We start from the raw sequence: 19600 nt of genomic DNA, 5'->3' as shown, positions 1-19600 counted from the left end.
GCACTAGAAAATGGTTTGAGAGAAAGCACTGGAGACTTCTAAGGTGGCCAGCCATGAGTCCAGACCTGAATCCCATAGAACACCTGTGGAGAGATCTAAAAATGGCAGTTTGGAGAAGGCACCCTTCAAATATCAGGGACCTGGAGCAGTTTGTCCAGAAGAATGATCTAAAATTCCAGCAGAGCATTGTAAGAAACTCATTGATGGTTACCGGAAGCGGTTGGTCGCAGTTATTTTGGCTAAAGGTTGTGCAACCCAGTATTAGGCTGAGGGTGCCAATACTTTTGTCTGGCCCATTTTTGGAGTTTTGTGTGAAATGATCAATGTTTTGCTTTTTTCTTCATTCTCTTTGTGTTTTTTCATTTAAGACAAATTAAATGAAGATAATAATACCAAAGAATTTGTGTTTGCAATCGTTTTCAGGAAGAAACTAAGTATTATCTGACAGAATTGCAAGGGTGTCAATACTTTTGGCCACAACTGTATTGAAAAGAATTACAGGCCATACAGATCTGTGGCTCTCGCTGCTGAACCTACAACTAGGCATGGTTGTGTGTGATAATGGCCGTAACCTGGTGGCAGCTGTGAAGCTTAGTAAGCTCACACGTACCATGCTTGGCCCATGTGCTCAACTTGGTTGTTCAGCCATTTCTGAAGACTTACTCAGATTTGCCAGAGCTTCTGGTTAAGGTACGCTGCAACGGCTTCCATTTCTGCAACTCAACTACACTGCCAGCGCTTTGGCAGTGCTGCACCAACAGCTCAAGACTAGTGTGCAATGTGACCACGCACTGAGACTCCATACTGCACATGCTGGCCAGGTTCTATGAGCAGCAGAGGCCACTTCTTGAATACCAGCTCTAACACGCCTGTCGGTATTCTGGTCAGCTTCTGCACATAACTGCAAAGTAGGCATAGATGTCTGACATTTGAGAGGTTCTCCAAGACTTTCAGGACTCAACAAAGATGGTGAGCGGCAATGACTCCATAATCAGCACAGCAATCCTGCTTAAACAGTCGCTGCTGAAAATTAAATATGAAGGTTTGCATGCAGACCAGGTGGAGATGGAAGACCTGAGACAGGGAGATACTACTCGGCCTCATCTCATCTGCGCAGCGCGGATTGGGTAACTGAGGAAGTGGAGGCTGAGGAGGAGTAGCAGGAGCTGGTTGCTAGCGCAAGAGGCTAGTACCCATACAAGCTTTGTCCCGTCTGTCCTACATGGATGCGCTGTGGAGGAAGAGAGGGGAAGAAATGGAGAGTTGTCATCATGATGGAGACAGGGAATTGTTGGCTGTAGGGAGCTTGGCACATACAGTGTGTCTATCATTTACATCTTAGGCCGGCGTCACACTAGGCGTAAGACAATATGGTCCGTTTTATACGGCCATAATACGGTAGTAATACGCAGAAATGTTCCCAAAATAGTGATCCGCATGTCATCCGTAGGCAGGGTGTGGCAGCGTATTTTGCGCATGGCATCCTCCATGTGTAATCCGTATGGCATCCGTACTGCGAGATTTTCTCGCAGGCTTGCAAAACTGACATCTAATGGATTTATGGGCTCAAATGTTCGGTAAAACATATATACAGTATATACATACATACACACATACATACATACATACACACACAGTACAGACCAAAAGTTTGGACACATCTTCTCATTTAAAGATTTTTCGGTATTTTCATGACTATGAAAATTGTACATTCACACTGAAGGCATCAAAACTATGAATTAACACATGTGGAATTATATACTTAACAAAAAAGTGTGAAACTAGGGTTGAGCGAAACGGATCGGTCAATTTCATAAGTCGCCGACTTTCGGCAAAGTCGGGTTTCGTGAAACCCAAGCCGATCCCAGTGTGGGATCGGCCATGCGGTCGGCGATCTTCGCGCCAAAGTCGCGTTTAGTATGACGCTTTAACCGCCATTTTTTCAGCCAATGAACGAGTGTGGGCAGCGTGATCACATAGGTCTCATCTTGCTTTCTGCGGCGTCAAAGGGGGTGGGTGGGTGGGTGAGAGAGAGAGCGAGAGAGAGAGCGCGAAAATAAATAAATATATATATATATATATATATATATATCTCCGTTGACTTGCATTGGGTTTCGTGTTTCGGTCGGCCCCCCGACTTTTCACAATGATTGGCCGATTTCACACGATCCGACTTTTGAGAAAGTCGGGTTTCACGAAACCCGACTTGATCCTAAGAATGTAAAAGTCGCTCAACCCTATGTGAAACAACTGAAAATTGTCTCATATTCTAGGTTCTTCAAAGTAGCCACCTTTAGCTTTGATGACTGCTTTGCACACTCTTGGCATTCTCTTGATGAGCTTCAAGAGGTAGTCACGGGGAATGGTCTTCCAACAATCTTGAAGGAGTTCCCAGAGATGCTTAGCACTTGTTGGCCCTTTTGCATTCACTCTGCGGTCCAGCTCACCCCAAACCGTCTCGATTGGGTGCAGGTCTGGTGACTGTGGAGGCCAGGTCATCTGGCGTAGCACCCCATCACTCTCCTTCTTGGTCAAATAGCCCTTACACAGCCCGGAGGTGTGTTTGGGGTCATTGTCCTGTTGAAAAATAAATGATGGTCCAACTAAACGCAAACCAGATGGAATAGCATGCCGCTGCAAGATGCTGTGGTAGCCATGCTGGTTCAGTATGCCTTCAATTTTGAATAAATCCCCAACAGTGTCACCAGCAAAGCACCATCACACCTCCTCCTCCATGCTTCATGGTGGGAACCAGGCATGTAGAGTCCATCCGTTCACCTTTTCTGCACAAAGACACGGTGGTTGGAACCAAAGATCTCAAAATTGGACTCATCAGACCAAAGCACAGATTTCTACAGGTCTAATGTCCATTCCTTGTGTTCTTTAGCCCAAACAAGGTTCTTCTGCTTGCTGCCTGTCCTTAGCAGTGGTAGCTATTTTACCATGAAGGCCTGCTGCACAAAGTCTCCTCTTAACAGTTGTTGTAGAGATGTGTCTGCTGCTAGAACTCTGTGTGGCATTGACCAGGTCTCTAATCTGAGCTGCTGTTAACATGCGATTTCTGAGGCTGGTGACTCGGTAAACTTATCCTCAGTAGAGGTGACTCTCTTGGTCTTCCTTTCCTGGGGCGGTCTTCATGTGAGCCAGTTTCTTTGTAGTGCTTGATGTTTTTTGCCACTGCACTTGGGGACACTTTCAAAGTTTTCCCAAGTTTTCGGACTGACTGACCTTCATTTCTTAAAGAAATGATGGCCACTCGTTTTTCTTTACTTAGCTGCTTTTTTCTTGCCATAATACAAATTCTAACAGTCTATTCAGTAGGACTATCAGCTGTGTATCCACCAGACTTCTGCACAACACAACTGATGGTCCCAACCCCATTTATAAGGCAAGAAATCCCACTTATTAAACCTGACAGGGCACACCTGTGAAGTGAAAACCATTCCCGGAGACTACCTCTTGAAGCTCATCAAGAGAATGCGAAGAGTGTGCAAAGCAGTCATCAAAGCAAAAGGTGGCTACTTTGAAGAACCTAGAATATAAGACATAATTTCAGTTGTTTCACACTCTTTTGTTAAGTATATAATTCCACATGTGTTAATTCATAGTTTTGATGCCTTCAGTGTGAATGTACGATTTTAATAGTCAAGAAAATACAGAAAAATCTTTAAATGAGAAGGTGTGTCCAAACTTTTGGTCTGTACTAATAAAATATATTTTGTAGCATGCCTAAAGGGTGTGTAGTCGACGGGAGGTATGTGCCACATTAGTGCCTTGTTGCTGTAATGTGGCCCGGAGTATTTCTTTGTTGTATATAACCATGTATATATGTGTGTTCCAGGACCTGTGGTGATGTCAGACCACATGGCTAATCATGTCATGGGTTACTGGGTGTGGTTAGCTCTATATAAGACAGGCTAATGCTTAACACAGGGGGGTATATGTGGAGGTGAAACCCTCCTGAGTGTGTTAAGGTTACAGGACTAAGCCTGGTGGACTGGACACTGTTTTTCTGTTCCTGAACTAAAGGCTATTTGTTTGCTGTTATTTTTCCATGTGGTTTATGATGCAATAAACCCCGTGAACTTTAAAGGAACGTGCCTCCTGAGTGTCAGCCGTCGTACCTGAGTGAGTGAAATCCTATATATATATATATATATATATATATATATATATATATATATATATATATATATATATATATATATATATATATATATATATATATATATATATATATATATATATACACACACACATACACATACATATACATATACATACAGAAAAGCCGGTAATTCATTCATTTCTCCTTCACAAACCCGACATGATATGAGACATGGTTTACATACAGTAAACCATCTCATATCCCTTTTTTTTGGCATATTCCACACCACTAATGTTAGTAGTGTGTATGTGCAAAATTTGGGCGCTCTAGCTATTAAATTAAAGGGTTAAATCGAGGAAAAGATTGGCGTGGGCTCCCGCGCAATTTTCTCCACCAGAGTGGGAAAGCCAGTGACTGAGGGCAGATATTAGTAGCCTAGAGAGGGTCCATGGTTATTGCCCCCCCCCCTGGCTTACTTTGTAATAATGTGTGTGTGTGTTTTATTAACCATTTCATACTATTGGATTAATAATGGATAGGTGTCATAATTGACACCTCTCCATTATTCTGGCTTAATGTCACCTTACAATAGCAAGGTGACATTAACCCTTCATTACCCCATATCCCACCGCTACACGGGAGTGGGAAGAGAGTGGCCAAGTGCCAAAATAGGCGCATCTTCCAGATGTGCCTTTTCTGGGGTGGCTGGGGGCAGATGTTTGTAGCCAGGGGGGCCAATAACCATGGACCCTCTCCAGGCTATTAATATCTGCCCTCAGTCACTGGCTTTACCGCTCTGGCGGAGAAAATTGCGCGGGAGCCCACGCCAATTTTTCCCGCGATTTAACCCTTTAATTTAATAGCTAGAGCGACCAAATTTTGCATATACACACTACTAACATTAGTAGTGTGGAAAATGCCAAAAAAAAGGGATATGAGATGGTTTACTGTATGTAAACCATGTCTCATATCATGTCGGGTTTGTGAAGGAGAAATGAAAAGCCGGCAATTGAATTACCGGCTTTTCTATAGAACACCGCTTCGTATTTCTCGCAAGTCACACTGCTGGTTCGTGTGTAATCCGTATTTTTCTCGCCCCCATAGACTTTCATTGGCGTATTTTTTGCGCAATACGCTGACAAACGCAGCATGCTGCGATTTTATACGGCCGTACAATACCGTATATTACGGATGCGTAATATACGGCTGATAGGAGGAGCCCCATAGAGATTCATTGGGCCGTGTGTAATGCGCATTTTACGGACGTATTTTCTGCGCTCATATGTCCGTAAAACTCGCTAGTGTGACGCTGGCCTTACTGACATACTACTCCTTCCGTCCTCTGGGATGTTTTTGTAGGTCTGTATTTTTTCTGAGTTTTTTTCTATGTTAGCTGTTTTATGATATTAGTGGTAGGACCCGCATTATTATGGGGACCCTTGACGTTGGGGTGCGGGCTTACTTTGTTTTGGCCAAAATAATAAACCAATACCTCATATAGTGTATGTGTTTATCATATGCATACATTTTTTTGCACTATATCATATCCTTTTTTGCAGGATGTGGCCAGGCCTTTTTATGTTGGTTAGGTTTTTTTGGGGGGGCGTCTGTCACCGTGTGCTGCATATTATAGTGCTGGGCAGCCCGCCTGTTAATACAAGGGGCGTCATTAATAGGTTGCATACCAGACACTGTGCACCACACCTATCAGTGTGACTGGCGTCCTATGTGAGTCTTATCAATGTGCATTTTTTCTACTAGGCAGCCAACCCCTGCAATGTTTGGAGGATAGGGGTGGTTGTTTTTACCAAGTAGTTTGCACTCGTGCCGCACCTAGCCTTTATCAGTGGAGGCCTGCTGCATCCTGCTAAGTGTGCATTTGTCATCAGACAGGGTATTAGGAAGGCTTTATCACTTGGTATGTATTTTTTCTGAGTTTTTTTCTATGTTAGCTGTTTTATGATATTAGTGGTAGGACCCGCATTATTATGGGGACCCTTGACGTTGGGGTGCGGGCTTACTTTGTTTTGGCCAAAATAATAAACCAATACCTCATATAGTGTATGTGTTTATCATATGCATACATTTTTTTGCACTAGATCATATCCTTTTTTGCAGGATGTGGCCAGGCCTTTTTATGTTGGTTAGGTTTTTTTGGGGGGGCGTCTGTCACCGTGTGCTGCATATTATAGTGCTGGGCAGCCCGCCTGTTAATACAAGGGGCGTCATTAATAGGTTGCATACCAGACACTGTGCACCACACCTATCAGTGTGACTGGCGTCCTATGTGAGTCTTATCAATGTGCATTTTTTCTACTAGGCAGCCAACCCCTGCAATGTTTGGAGGATAGGGGTGGTTGTTTTTACCAAGTAGTTTGCACTCGTGCCGCACCTAGCCTTTATCAGTGGAGGCCTGCTGCATCCTGCTAAGTGTGCATTTGTCATCAGACAGGGTATTAGGAAGGCTTTATCACTTGGTATGTATTTTTTCTGAGTTTTTTTCTATGTTAGCTGTTTTATGATATTAGTGGTAGGACCCGCATTATTATGGGGACCCTTGACGTTGGGGTGCGGGCTTACTTTGTTTTGGCCAAAATAATAAACCAATACCTCATATAGTGTATGTGTTTATCATATGCATACATTTTTTTGCACTATATCATATCCTTTTTTGCAGGATGTGGCCAGGCCTTTTTATGTTGGTTAGGTTTTTTTGGGGGGGCGTCTGTCACCGTGTGCTGCATATTATAGTGCTGGGCAGCCCGCCTGTTAATACAAGGGGCGTCATTAATAGGTTGCATACCAGACACTGTGCACCACACCTATCAGTGTGACTGGCGTCCTATGTGAGTCTTATCAATGTGCATTTTTTCTACTAGGCAGCCAACCCCTGCAATGTTTGGAGGATAGGGGTGGTTGTTTTTACCAAGTAGTTTGCACTCGTGCCGCACCTAGCCTTTATCAGTGGAGGCCTGCTGCATCCTGCTAAGTGTGCATTTGTCATCAGACAGGGTATTAGGAAGGCTTTATCACTTGGTATGTATTTTTTCTGAGTTTTTTTCTATGTTAGCTGTTTTATGATATTAGTGGTAGGACCCGCATTATTATGGGGACCCTTGACGTTGGGGTGCGGGCTTACTTTGTTTTGGCCAAAATAATAAACCAATACCTCATATAGTGTATGTGTTTATCATATGCATACATTTTTTTGCACTATATCATATCCTTTTTTGCAGGATGTGGCCAGGCCTTTTTATGTTGGTTAGGTTTTTTTGGGGGGGCGTCTGTCACCGTGTGCTGCATATTATAGTGCTGGGCAGCCCGCCTGTTAATACAAGGGGCGTCATTAATAGGTTGCATACCAGACACTGTGCACCACACCTATCAGTGTGACTGGCGTCCTATGTGAGTCTTATCAATGTGCATTTTTTCTACTAGGCAGCCAACCCCTGCAATGTTTGGAGGATAGGGGTGGTTGTTTTTACCAAGTAGTTTGCACTCGTGCCGCACCTAGCCTTTATCAGTGGAGGCCTGCTGCATCCTGCTAAGTGTGCATTTGTCATCAGACAGGGTATTAGGAAGGCTTTATCACTTGGTATGTATTTTTTCTGAGTTTTTTTCTATGTTAGATGTTTTTGTAGGTCGCCATTTATACTTGCTTGTGTCCACTATTCAGATTTACTATAATGGTACAAGAGGGCTATTGAGCTCCTCATAAGGGCGTTTTGTGATTATTTCATTTTTTCTGCATTATTTTGCCTGAGTCTTGGGGGGGGGGGGGTGTTGGTTTATTGGTCATGTTATATGTATTTTATGTGTTTTTTATGTTGTTTGTTTTGAGGTGGAATAAAGTTTTTTTCATATTTTACCCAGTGGATGTGCAGACCATTATTAGTCTAGTCTTTTTCTTTCTTCTCTTCTGACTTGGTGACTTAACAACAATCGGACTTATAGGCAACTGTGTCTCATCATCATCTACCTCCTTAGACAAAATTTGCGTTTCCCTTCTGTCATCCTCTTGTGACCGTGGCTGCTCTAAGTTTTGTGCATCACTAAACATCATGTCTTCTTCCCTCTTGGAACATGCGGGGTCAGGCCACAGTCAAGAAATGATGATGCAAAGAGCTCCCCAGAGTATACTAGTGTGGGATCACTGGTCTCCTGGGACTCAACATGGTGGGAGGAAAGAGGATCAGGGTGAGGATTAAAGTGATCCCAACTCTTGGCTGGTGAAACTGGACAGTGTGAAAGACTGGGTGGTGCTGGTAAGCCTGCTGGAAGCATTACCTGAAATCCAACCCACCACCTGCTCGCACTGGTGTGCCTTTAGAAGTGGTATACCGTGCCTCCCTGCAAAGTAAGACAGAAAGCTATGTCATGGATGGCATGTTGCCTGTGCCCCAGCAAAAGGCGCAGTCGCACCTGCACCATTCCTCGTCGTCTGCGTGCACCATCATCAGCACTTCCACGTCCCTTACCGCACACTTTATGCATTTTTTCATTGCTAATTTTCTGGAAACTAAGTTTCCTCTATTAATTGAAACTACATTTAAAGGGAACCTATCATCAGGATTGTGCACAGTAACCTACAGTGTCAGGTCGGTACCGTTATACTGATTAAAAAAGATACCTTGGTTGATGAAATCCTTCTTGTGGTTGCTGCTTAATATTTATTTTCAGTTTTGAGTTAATGATATGCTCATGATCCAGGGTGGCCTGTGGGGGTGGGTCTTCATGTGGTGCTCTGATTAGGTATTTAACGATCTGGCTTCTGACAGGTCACTAATCCATCAGTGACCTGCTCCCTAGTTAACATTATGATTATTATCGATACTGGAAAAAAAATATAGTTCTTACCGATAACGGTATTTCTCTGAGCCCATGACGGCACCACGGAGAAAGGGGATCCGCCCACCAAGGACAGGAAACCTACAGATAAAAAGGCGGTACCACTCTCCTGCATCAGTTGTTTTACATAGAGAACGATGGGAGACTACTAAAACATTTGTTAATTTTAACTGTTTAGCATAACGAGATACCGCGTGACTTAAAAACTATGAATAGACTATGGCACTATTTTGATGTGAGCACCCACAAGTGAAGGGAGGGAATGTACGGGTGCTGTCATGGGCTCAGTGAAATACCGTTATCGGTAAGAACTATATTTTTCTCTGATCGCCCATGACGGCACCACGGAGAGAATTGCATAGATAGTACATTCAGGGAGGGACCACCGCTTCCAGAACCCTTTTACCGAAGGTAAGGTCTGAAGAGGAGATTAGGTCCAATCTATAGTGCCTATAGAATGTGGATGGTGAGGACCAGGTAGCAGCTCTACATATCTGGTCGATGGAAACTCCGGCCTTCTCCGCCCAGGAAGATGCCACTGCCCTTGTTGAGTGAGCCTTAACCTCCCCGGGAACGGACATCCCACTTGCCGAGTATGAAAGACTGATGGCGTCCGTGATCCACCTTGCTATGGTGGCTTTAGATGCTTTTTTCCCCTTTCAGGGACCCTGGAAACAAACAAACAGAGAGGGATCCTCCCTACTCTCTCTAGTGACTTCTAGGTAACGTAAGAGACATCTTCTTACATCTAGTGTATGTAATGTTTGTTCCTTCTTATTCATAGGGTTGGGACAGAAGGAGGGGAGAGATATCTCTTGAGACCTGTGAAATTTTGAAGCCACTTTCGGGAGATATGCTGGGTCTGTTTTTAAAATGACCCTATCCTCTAGAAATTGTGTGTAAGGAGGGTTAGCTGAGAGAGCCTGTAAGTCGCTGACCCTACAGGCAGAAGTGAGGGCGACTAACAGAGCGGTTTTGAGAGATAGGTTTTTTATTGAAGTTTCGTGTAATGGTTCAAATGGTGGGCTAGTCAAGGCTTTAAGGACCAAGTTTAAGTCCCATTGAGGAACGACTTTTACCGGAAGAGGCCTTGATCTTCCTGCTGCTCTGATGAATCTAGAGACCCACCTGTTTGAAGCTAAGTCAAAATTGAATAGGGCTCCCAATGCCGCCACGTGAACTTTCAGGGTACTAGTGGCTAACCCCATCTCCAACCTGTTTTGTAGGAACTCTAATATAGAATTAAGGGGAATTTCTTTCCCTATTTTTGCACCTGATGAAGACAGAAACTTTTTCCATATCTTGCTGTACTGTTTCGTTGTAACCGGCTTCCTACTTTGTAATAAAGTTGAAATTAGTCCCGGGGAGAACCCCCTGTTTTCTAATAATTTCCTTTCAAGAGCCAAGCTGTCAAGTGCAAGTTCCTGACCTGCGGATGACAGACTGGGCCCTGTGACAATAGATCCTGGAGGTCTGGCAATACCCAAGGGTCGGATATTGACATCTTCCTCATCCATGAGAACCAAGGTCTCTTCGGCCAGAACGGGGCAATTCAGATGACCAGCGCCCCGTCCTCCCGAATCTTCCTCAGCACTGCTGGAATCAGAATAAGAGGAGGAAAGGCGTAGACCAGATGGTGACCCCAAGACATCAGGAAAGCATCCACAACTACTGGGTTCCCCAGAGGAGATAGGGAGCAAAAGGAGGCTACTTTTTTGTTTAGATGGCTCGCAAAGAGATCTATTTTGGGAACCCCCCATTTTTCTGTGATCTGGGTAAATATTGCCTGATTTAGTTCCCATTCTCCCTGTTTTAGGCTGGACCGACTGAGGAGGTCTGCTTTGTAATTGTCTACTCCCTTTATGTGCAGGCTTGTTAGGGATAGGAGGTTGCTCTCGGCTATTTGTAGGATTGAGTTGGTCACTTCCATTAGATTTTTGGAACGGGTGCTCCCCTGGTGATTTAGGTAAGATACTACCACCCGGTTGTCCGACATCACTCTTACGTGATGTGAGTGAAGGACCCCCAAGAATTCCTGAAGGGCAAATTTGACCGCAAGAAGTTCCTTCATGTTGGAGGATTTGTTTGCTAGAGACGGAGACCAGATGCCCTGGGCTACCAGATCGCCCAGATGAGCCCCCCACCCTGAGGGGCTTGCGTCCATAGTCAGGACCTTTGAGATCTGAATTACCCATGGGACCCCCTGGGAAAGATTTTCCTGCGATTTCCACCATGTCAGAGAGTGATTGGTACGAGGAGATAGAGTTAACCGCCCGTCTAAATACCCTCCTAGATGGGTTTGTTCTGATAATATCTGCCATTGGAGATCTCTTGAATGTAATTGGGCCCACTGGACCGCGGGGATGCAAGAGGTCATGGAGCCTAGGCGGGACATACCCTGACGGAGTGTTATGGAGGGGAGAGATTGAACTCTTGATACTAAACTTTTTAGTTTCTGTATTTTGTTTTCCGGGAGCCGACATTCCATTTTTTTGGAGTCTAGAGTGAGACCTAGGTACTCCTGGACCTGAGAAGGCATTAGTCTGGATTTTTCTATGTTTATTAGCCAACCCAATTCCTTTAGGGAATGAATCACTGTTGCCAGTTGATTCTCGCAATGCTGCGGGGAGGAGCCTATCACCAAGAAATCGTCCAGATATGGTACAATCAAGGTATTTTCTTCCCTGAGGTGAGCCATTACCTCCGCGATCAGTTTTGTGAAAATCCTCGGGGCTATGGCTAGTCCAAAAGGCAGAGCTGAGAACTGGAAGTGACTTAGGACTCCTCTGATGTGAACCGCCATCCTGAGGAATCTTTGGTGATCTTTGTGTATTGGGACGTGATAATATGCGTCCTTTAGGTCTAGGACCACCATGAAGCATTGAGGAAACAGCATTTTGATAGATGATTTTATCGTTTCCATCTTGAATGCCTGAACCTCTAGGTAATCGTTTAGGTTTTTCTGATTTATAATGGTCCTGAAGGAACCGTCTGTTTTTTTCCTCAGAAATAGAGGGGAATAGTACCCTTGTCCTCTTTCTTGAGGGGGAACCTCCAGGAGTACTCTCTTTTTTACTAACCCGATGACCTCTTTTTCTAGTGCCAGCTGCTCTTCTGACGAAGATCTTGTAGATGTCATCGTAAAAGAGGGACGAGGGCATCTTTTGAATGTTAACCTCAGTCCTGATTCTATGATGTTCAGTATCCATTGACTGGAGGTAATCCTTTCCCAGGCTGGGAGAAAGAGAGATAATCTCCCTCCCACCTGGGGCGAACCTTCATTGTGAAGGTTTCTTGTTATCGTTGGGGTTTTTATTGAAGATAAACCCCTTATTTTTGTTCCTCTTATCCTCCCATTTTCCTTGGCCTCTCCCCGGGTTTTTGCGGAAAAACCTCTTGTTCCGAAAGGGCTTCCGGTAAGAGGGGAGACCCAGAGAAGGAAAGGACTTTTTCTTGGCCCCTGCTTTTTCCAAAATGTCGTCTAAGGTAGAACCGAACAAAAATTCTCCTTCGCAGGGGATAGTACACAGTTTTGTTTTTGTTTGGAGGTCGCCTGGCCAGTTTTTAAGCCAGAGGGCGCGCCTGGCCGCGTTAGCAAACACAGCTGACCTAGCGGCTAATCTGATTGAGTCGGCCAAGGCATCAGCCAGGAAAGCCGCAGCCCCCCTCATCACTGGTAAGGTATTCAGTATCGAGTCTCGGGAAGTCTTCCCCTTTAATTGACCCTCTAGCTGATTCAGCCAAATCATTAGGGAGCGAGATGTACATGCAGCTGCTACTGCGGGTTTTAGGCCTCCTCCCGCTGCCTCCCAAGAGCCTTTGAGGAAGGCGTCCGCCTTCTTGTCCATAGGGTCTTTTAGGACCCCCATGTCTTCGAACGGGAGAGCAAATTTTTTTGATGCTTTAGCTATTGCTACATCTAATTTGGGGGCTTTCTCCCAAAAGGAGCAGGATTCATCCTCAAAGGGGTATTTCCTTTTTGGAGTTAAAAGAGATTTTTTCATGGGTTTTTTCCATTCTTTTTTAATTAAAGCTGCGATTGCATCATTAAGCGGAAAAGCTCTTCTTTTTTTGTTCTAGGCCCCCAAACATGATGTCTTGCACCGATTTTTTGGGGTGGGAGTCTACTAACCCCATAGTACTTCTCACTGCCTTTATGAGGCCATCGGTGTCCTCTAGAGGGAAACAGTTGTGCCCCCCCGAGGAAGAAGTGGATGATGCAGATGAGGAGGAGGAGTCGGAGGATACTGAACTCGCACTATCGCTGTTAGATTTTGAGACCGAAGACGGAGACCTGTCTCTGGTCCTTCTCCGTTTTTTTCCTTTTTAGGGATTTAAAGGTGTCTTCCACTTGCTCCTTAATCAGGTTTTTTAGATCGGTTGCGAACCCAGGCAGGCTTTCAGATACTGTCTGCTGTATGCAGGTATTACACAGCCTCTTCTCCCAGGCAGGTGGAAGATCTTCTCTACAGATGGCACAGATTTTATGCTTTGTTTTACCTATGCTTTTCCTCCCCTAAAAGAGACAAATAATAATCTTACTGTCTCTGACTTTCACGAAGACCAACTTACCACCTCCAGGACCCATAAATACCGGTTGGGGATTCTCCGCCTCTGGCTTTTTCCCCCGACGCCGTACTGGACCCCTTACTGTGTTGGGACCTTTGGCGTTCTTTGCTGGTGTCCTGGTCTTTCTGCTGTCGCCTTTTCTGCTGCTGCTGCTGCTGTGGCGATGCTATAGGTGGAGGTGATTCTGGCAAGGGAGATGCCGGGTCGCTCATACTGCTGCTGGTCTGCGGTCGTGCCTTGATAGCGCTCTGGCGACTAGTAGCTCTTGAGGCTCCTGCCGATATATTGCAGAGCCACTGGGAGGATGTAACTTCTCCCATTTAAAGCTTCCCGCCGCTTTGCTGCGCTTCCCGCGCCTGCGCAGTAGCACCCAGCCGACGGCGAGGAGCGCCGAACGCCGGCGCCTGCACAGTCGAGCTTCTGCGGCGCCTGCGCAGATCGTCTAAGCGCCCGAGCGGCAACCCCGCCGGCGCCTCGCGAGACCAGCGCAATCCCGGGCATGCGCCGAACTTTCAAGATGGCGCCTGGAGTGCAGATATGGCGCTGCTGACCGGCGCCCCCGATCCTATGCAGTCCCTTCCGCGCGGCTCTGCACGCCTGATGGCGGTGCAGTGTGCAGACTGACGCTTGTTTTGGGGAGGGCCGCGCCGCGCCTCCCGCAACCACAGAGGGACCCCCCTGGATGTTGCCGCTGCTGCATCTTACCTGGGGAGGTGACCGCGAACTCCTTGTCACCTCCCCCGCACACCCTAGAGGCCCACTAGCCCCCAGCGGTGGCGCTTCGGGTCACCACCTCAGCCGAGGCAGAGGGACCCCAGCTGCCTGAGTCGGACTGGTTGGCCCCGGAATTCCAACGTCGATCTGGTAAGTCCGTAGGTCTCCCATCAAGGACAGGAAACCAACTGATGCAGGAGAGTGGTACCGCCTTTTTATCTGTAGGTTTCCTGTCCTTGGTGGGCGGATCCCCTCTCTCCGTGGTGCCGTCATGGGCGATCAGAGAAAAAAACATTTCCACTTTGGTCTGGTCTGTTCAGTCTTTTTCTAATTGCACAGTCACGTCTCACGTCTTGTCACTTGAACATGTAACATGCCAACTGAGACCTTTAGAGTCTGAGCTGTAGCTCTTGGGTTTGTCATGATTTGGGTAGGTTCACACAAGTGTATAAAAAAATAAAAATTTCGAGTTTCATTTAAAAAAAAGTGTGGACAATTTTTTTCTCACTTGTCATCCATGTGCAATTTGTATACAGTCGTAAGTATGCAATCCAGTTATTTATTTTTACAGCAACAGCTAGTAATCCTTTACAAGACCATTTACTGTTTCCTATATTACAGAATTGCAATGTATTCACAATATCGGATGCAATACTGTGGCTATGTATAGCACCCAATTTTTTATTTTATTTCATTTATTTATTTTTAAACACCCCACAGACTTGAATGGGTAAGTCTCACCCAATGGACAGAGGAAACTAGTTCATGCTGCGATTTTTCTTTTTTCACATGCAGATTTGGCCAGTGAAAAAAAAAAAAAAAAAAAGGAGGGGAAAAAAAACCCCAAAAAAACAAAAACAAAAAACGGTCATCTGCACTGATTTATTGATAAACATTGAGTGCTGCCCATGAGGAAAAAAAGTTGACACAGGGGTTAGTACCTATCCTATACATTCAGTGCCTTCTTATCTGATCTGTGTAAACTATTTCCGGTAAACCATTTTATTTTTGTCTATTTGAATTAATAAAACAATATGTTGGATATTCATTGTTGCAAGTCACGTTTATATGTTAGAAAAGTGATTAATTACTACTCGTCCGCTTCTTATTGCTTTGAATAGGAGGCAGATGTGCAGTACACTGCCGCGACCACTATGACAAGATGGAGCAGCTCCGCAAATGAGAAGTTCAGGCCGGCACCACCAAGAACAACTGGTCGGCGGCAGTGCTGGGTGTCGGACCCTGACTGATCAGACATTGATGACCTATCCTAAGGATAGATCATGAATTAAAAAGTAGTGAACAACCTCTTTAAGTAAACATTTAGGATTAGAAATCAACATTAGTATTGGACCACCACTTTAATTAGATTGTGTAGGCTTACAGAGTGTAAGCATGCAATGTACATTTGGTTTATAAAGAAAATGTGTCACAAAATTTCACAGTACAAACTGCATACATCATTAAATAGATCGCTTAGACTTCATGAGGCCGTTGTTTATATATTGAAATATAAGAACGTCCGATATAACTGGCCCTTTAGCGCTAAGCTCATAAAATGCTCACTTTATAAAAATATTAAAAATGGACCAGACTGACATGGGTTCTCAAAGGAAGTACAACAACCTGAACAAGTCTAAGATATATTTAATAGTAGATGCACTCTGTGCTGATAATAACTGAATGTAATGTTTAGGTATTAATAAAGATTAAAATAAATTTATTAATAAACACTAATTCTAGTAACCTGGCCAGAAACTTTCTAAGGTCTCACAAGTTCTGCAAAGGCAGTGCAGACATTTCTTACAATGTATTCTCATGCAACGAACTGAAGGCCTCATTCCCTCCTTATAAATATTCGGCACATATAAGTGGCATGGCCGCACCATATTAACCTGGCTCTCAATCACTACTGATAGATGCCATTACATTATTATGGGGTCCATTAGGCTGGAAACAACACTACAGTGGCCATGAAAACCACCAGATTGGATGTTTGCAGCTTTACGTTACTTAGTTTGAGCAGTGGACACTTTCAATTTCCAGTTGCTGTGAAACTACAAGTCTCAACATTCCGGCCTAGAGTTCTACAAGCGCTCATGTGTAGGCTGCAGACCACCATGTTGCCTGTACACCTGAATAGGATGTGTGGATCACAAATGGATGAGAGTCTCAGAGAAAGCGCACACAGGTACTCTGCACGGAAAGATTCAGGCGTACAAACATGTCTCCATGTTTTTGTTTTGTTTTTTTACTGCAGCAGTATAATAAAATGTATCAGCATTTCCGAGGCTCAGCTTCAGTCCTATACATATAGTCGGTATAGTTCTCTGCAATGTGTAGATTCATTACTAACCAGTCTACAAAGAACTCCAGATAGCCCTTATCAGGACGCTCCAACTTTGGGGTTCCCATTTCTGCCTTCACTCCGACGAGGATATCTGTGTGGCCCTGAAAGAGAATGAATATCATTACTCTAGAAAACAGCTAAACATGACGGAATATTTACTATTAAGTATTATGGTACAGTGGAAGGAGCTATCCTTATCCTCAGCAGCGCACCCCTGCTTGCTGGAAGGACGGGGGCTTCTGAGAGATTGAAAGTCTGGAGCAGCAGCATCATTTCACCGCTGGCAGTGCTACACAGAAAAGAGCTTGTACGCAATGTGCTCCTTACTCTGGAGAGCGGCCGCTGCTGACAGAATGCAGCGGTGGCCAGTAACCTAGACAACAAGCAGCTAACAATAACATTAGAAATCTCATCCGTTCCTGAGAACAGAAAAGTTGCTTGTTTTTACAAGCACTTTGCAAGTTTAACTCTTTAACATCATGGGAATAATTTTTTCAAGCATTTTGATAAAAGAACTCCAGGGGATATTCACATTTAGAGAAGACAAAAAAAGTCAAGAAACACTAAGTTGAATTCTGGATAAATCTGATATGAGAAATCAGTCCCAGCACAAGTTTGTATCATGGAGCGACTCTTCCCTAGAAATGGCACAACTTACTATTTTCACTCGCGCAGATCCGGTGGTATTTGATACAACATCGGTCTCCACTTCAATCCCTCGGTAGTCCTCACATCCTCTGCCGTCTGTCCGCAAATCATCCTGCAGAAGTAACACACACGTTATTATGTGCTGATGTTGTAATGAGCCAACCTAGGTCCCCCATAATAAGACAGCCGCAGCTAACGCTCCTGTCTCCCCGATACTGAAGAATCCCAGCTCGGCCAAATGTTTGTGTTCTCTATGAGAAAGCGGCTGTTAGACATCCCTGGCCTTGCTGATCACCAGGAAGAATAAAAACATTGGCTCCGAAATTCAACAAGAGAGTCCTCTTCTCCATCATCTATCGGGGCCCCATACACACTGGGCGGATTGCATGTCCGTAGGCTAATGTGTGTGCAGGCCTTTACTCTTTCATCATCATGTTTTTCTCTGTTCCTTACAAAAATACCTTCTGATACTTATATGTCCTAATAAACTGCTTTTATTAATCAGATGCTAATTGGTACTACAAAAAGAATTTAATATGCGAAGAGGGTTATCCTACTAGTAAAAAATATAAAATGGTGAACAAATCTTATAATTACAAGTATTCATATTATTTTCTAACAATAATAATAAAAAAAAGTACTCTCACCTTAGTAACCACCCTCCCCCCACCTCTGTGAAACACTGAAGCACAGAGACCAGTGGGGACCAGGACGGATTGGAAGGGAGCAGGGTGCTTTTTTCCCCACCAGTCCCAACCAGCACTGCACAAAATTCCCTAAAGAGGTGCCTTCCCCTGAATGGACTCGATGCATCTTGGTGCAGTGTTCCCTTGATTTAGACCGGTGTACAGAACCCCAGCGTTAGTGAATTGGGCCTGCAGTGTCGGCTCGGCTTTTATATAACCAGGCCATATTACATGGATAGTACCGCTAGCCACAGATAAAGGCTACGTGTACACTGCATCTGTGCACTACGCCAACGGTACCCCGATAAGCACACGGACATTTCACTAGGCCCGCTTACACTAGATGCACGCTGGCTTCATCTGGAAGGGATGAGATGGCACACCATGGAGGAAAGGTCAGACAAAGAAAGTGTCCTTTCCATAAGGCCCCAGATAAAGAAAACCATACAGTGCGGCATACATTATTTATAATACTGCGTCCCTAGCGGACTGCTGGGGATGTGCTCAGGACTAGTCCCCCTAGCGGCATGGTCGGTAGCAGCTGGTGGAAATGTGGCAGATAATCCACTGCTGTGCTAGGCATGAGCCTTCTGGAGCGCTTCCGCCTTACACAGTGTAGTAGTCTCACCAAGCTTGCTGACTGTTTCCACCATAAACCAGCAGAATTGTGATTGCAGCTCTGGGATATAACACAGAGCAGTAACTCAGGAGCAGTATGAGATTAGTGAGGCTATCGGCCTACTCTTGTGTCTGGAGTAAAGCTGCTGCGGAATGTGTGGAGTGTGTACGTACATCTACACACGGTATACAAAGATGGATGCGAGGCGCCGTACATCATCCATGGAGAATTATGGAAAGTGATCCACCCATAAGGCTACTTTCACACTAGCGTTGTACTCGGCCCGTCGCAGTGCGTGGTACCGACGCTAGCAGTGAATGCGCCGCACAACGGGGGCAGCGGATGCATTTTTCCAGCGCATCCGCCGCCTCATTGTGAGGTGCGGGGAGGTGGGGGCGGAGTTCCGGCTGCGCATGCGCGGTCGGAAATGGCGGTCCGTCGGCAGCAAAAAACGTTACATGTAACGTTTTTTTGCAGCCGACGATCCGCAACAACACGGCGCAACCGTCGCACAACGCAATGCGACGCTAATGCAAATCAATGGTGAAAAAACGCATCCTGCAAGCACTTTTGCAGGATGCGTTATTTCAACCAAACGACGCATAGCGACGGTAGTGTGAAAGTAAAACCTAAGTCAGCAGTGCCACCAGCTGTGATTGTGGGGGCCAACAGTGAGACCCCAGTGATCAGCCACTTATTGCCTGTCCTATAGGGGGCAGATTCAGCCAGCAGTGTGTAGTGCCTCTGTGCCACCAGATGTGGGCAGGGGAGAGCACAACAGACAGTTGTATATAGTCAGTCCCTGTATACAGAGCTCAGGATGGCTGGGCATGCGCACTGCGCGCTCTACAGAACCCGGTCTATACCAAAGTCAGAAGGACGCGGAGGATCACCTGAATGCCGTGCAGGACGTACACCTTCTCCGCCTCGCTCAGCACCACAGAAGCCATGCTGCAGCCCGCACCGCTTCCTCCATACACGTCTACTACGTCATCAGAGCGCGACCTCACACTTCACCTAGCAACATGACGTCATCAGTGTGTTGCCGAGCCGCCTGC

The 19600-nt window shown here is 45.3% G+C and overlaps 1 protein-coding gene across 1 annotated transcript in view; it reads right to left on the bottom strand.

Annotated features, from left to right (window-relative positions):
- The window catches only part of EXOSC7 (exosome component 7), a 56831-nt gene extending 37257 nt beyond the window's left edge, over positions 1–19574 (bottom strand). Inside the window, exons 1-3 of the mRNA XM_077269107.1 lie at positions 19436–19574; positions 17248–17349; positions 16596–16690 (exon numbers count right to left, since the gene is read on the bottom strand). Coding sequence (XP_077125222.1) covers positions 16596–16690; positions 17248–17349; positions 19436–19492 — 254 coding nt within the window. The 5' untranslated portion in view covers positions 19493–19574. The remainder of the gene's footprint in view (positions 1–16595; positions 16691–17247; positions 17350–19435) is intronic.
- Positions 19575–19600: the final 26 nt, after the last annotated feature.

This window comes from Ranitomeya variabilis, chromosome 6 (assembly GCF_051348905.1).
Source record: "Ranitomeya variabilis isolate aRanVar5 chromosome 6, aRanVar5.hap1, whole genome shotgun sequence".
Taxonomy (NCBI): domain Eukaryota; kingdom Metazoa; phylum Chordata; class Amphibia; order Anura; family Dendrobatidae; genus Ranitomeya; species Ranitomeya variabilis.
The sequence above is the reverse complement of the archived record's forward strand: the minus strand, read 5'-3'. Positions and strand labels throughout refer to the sequence as shown.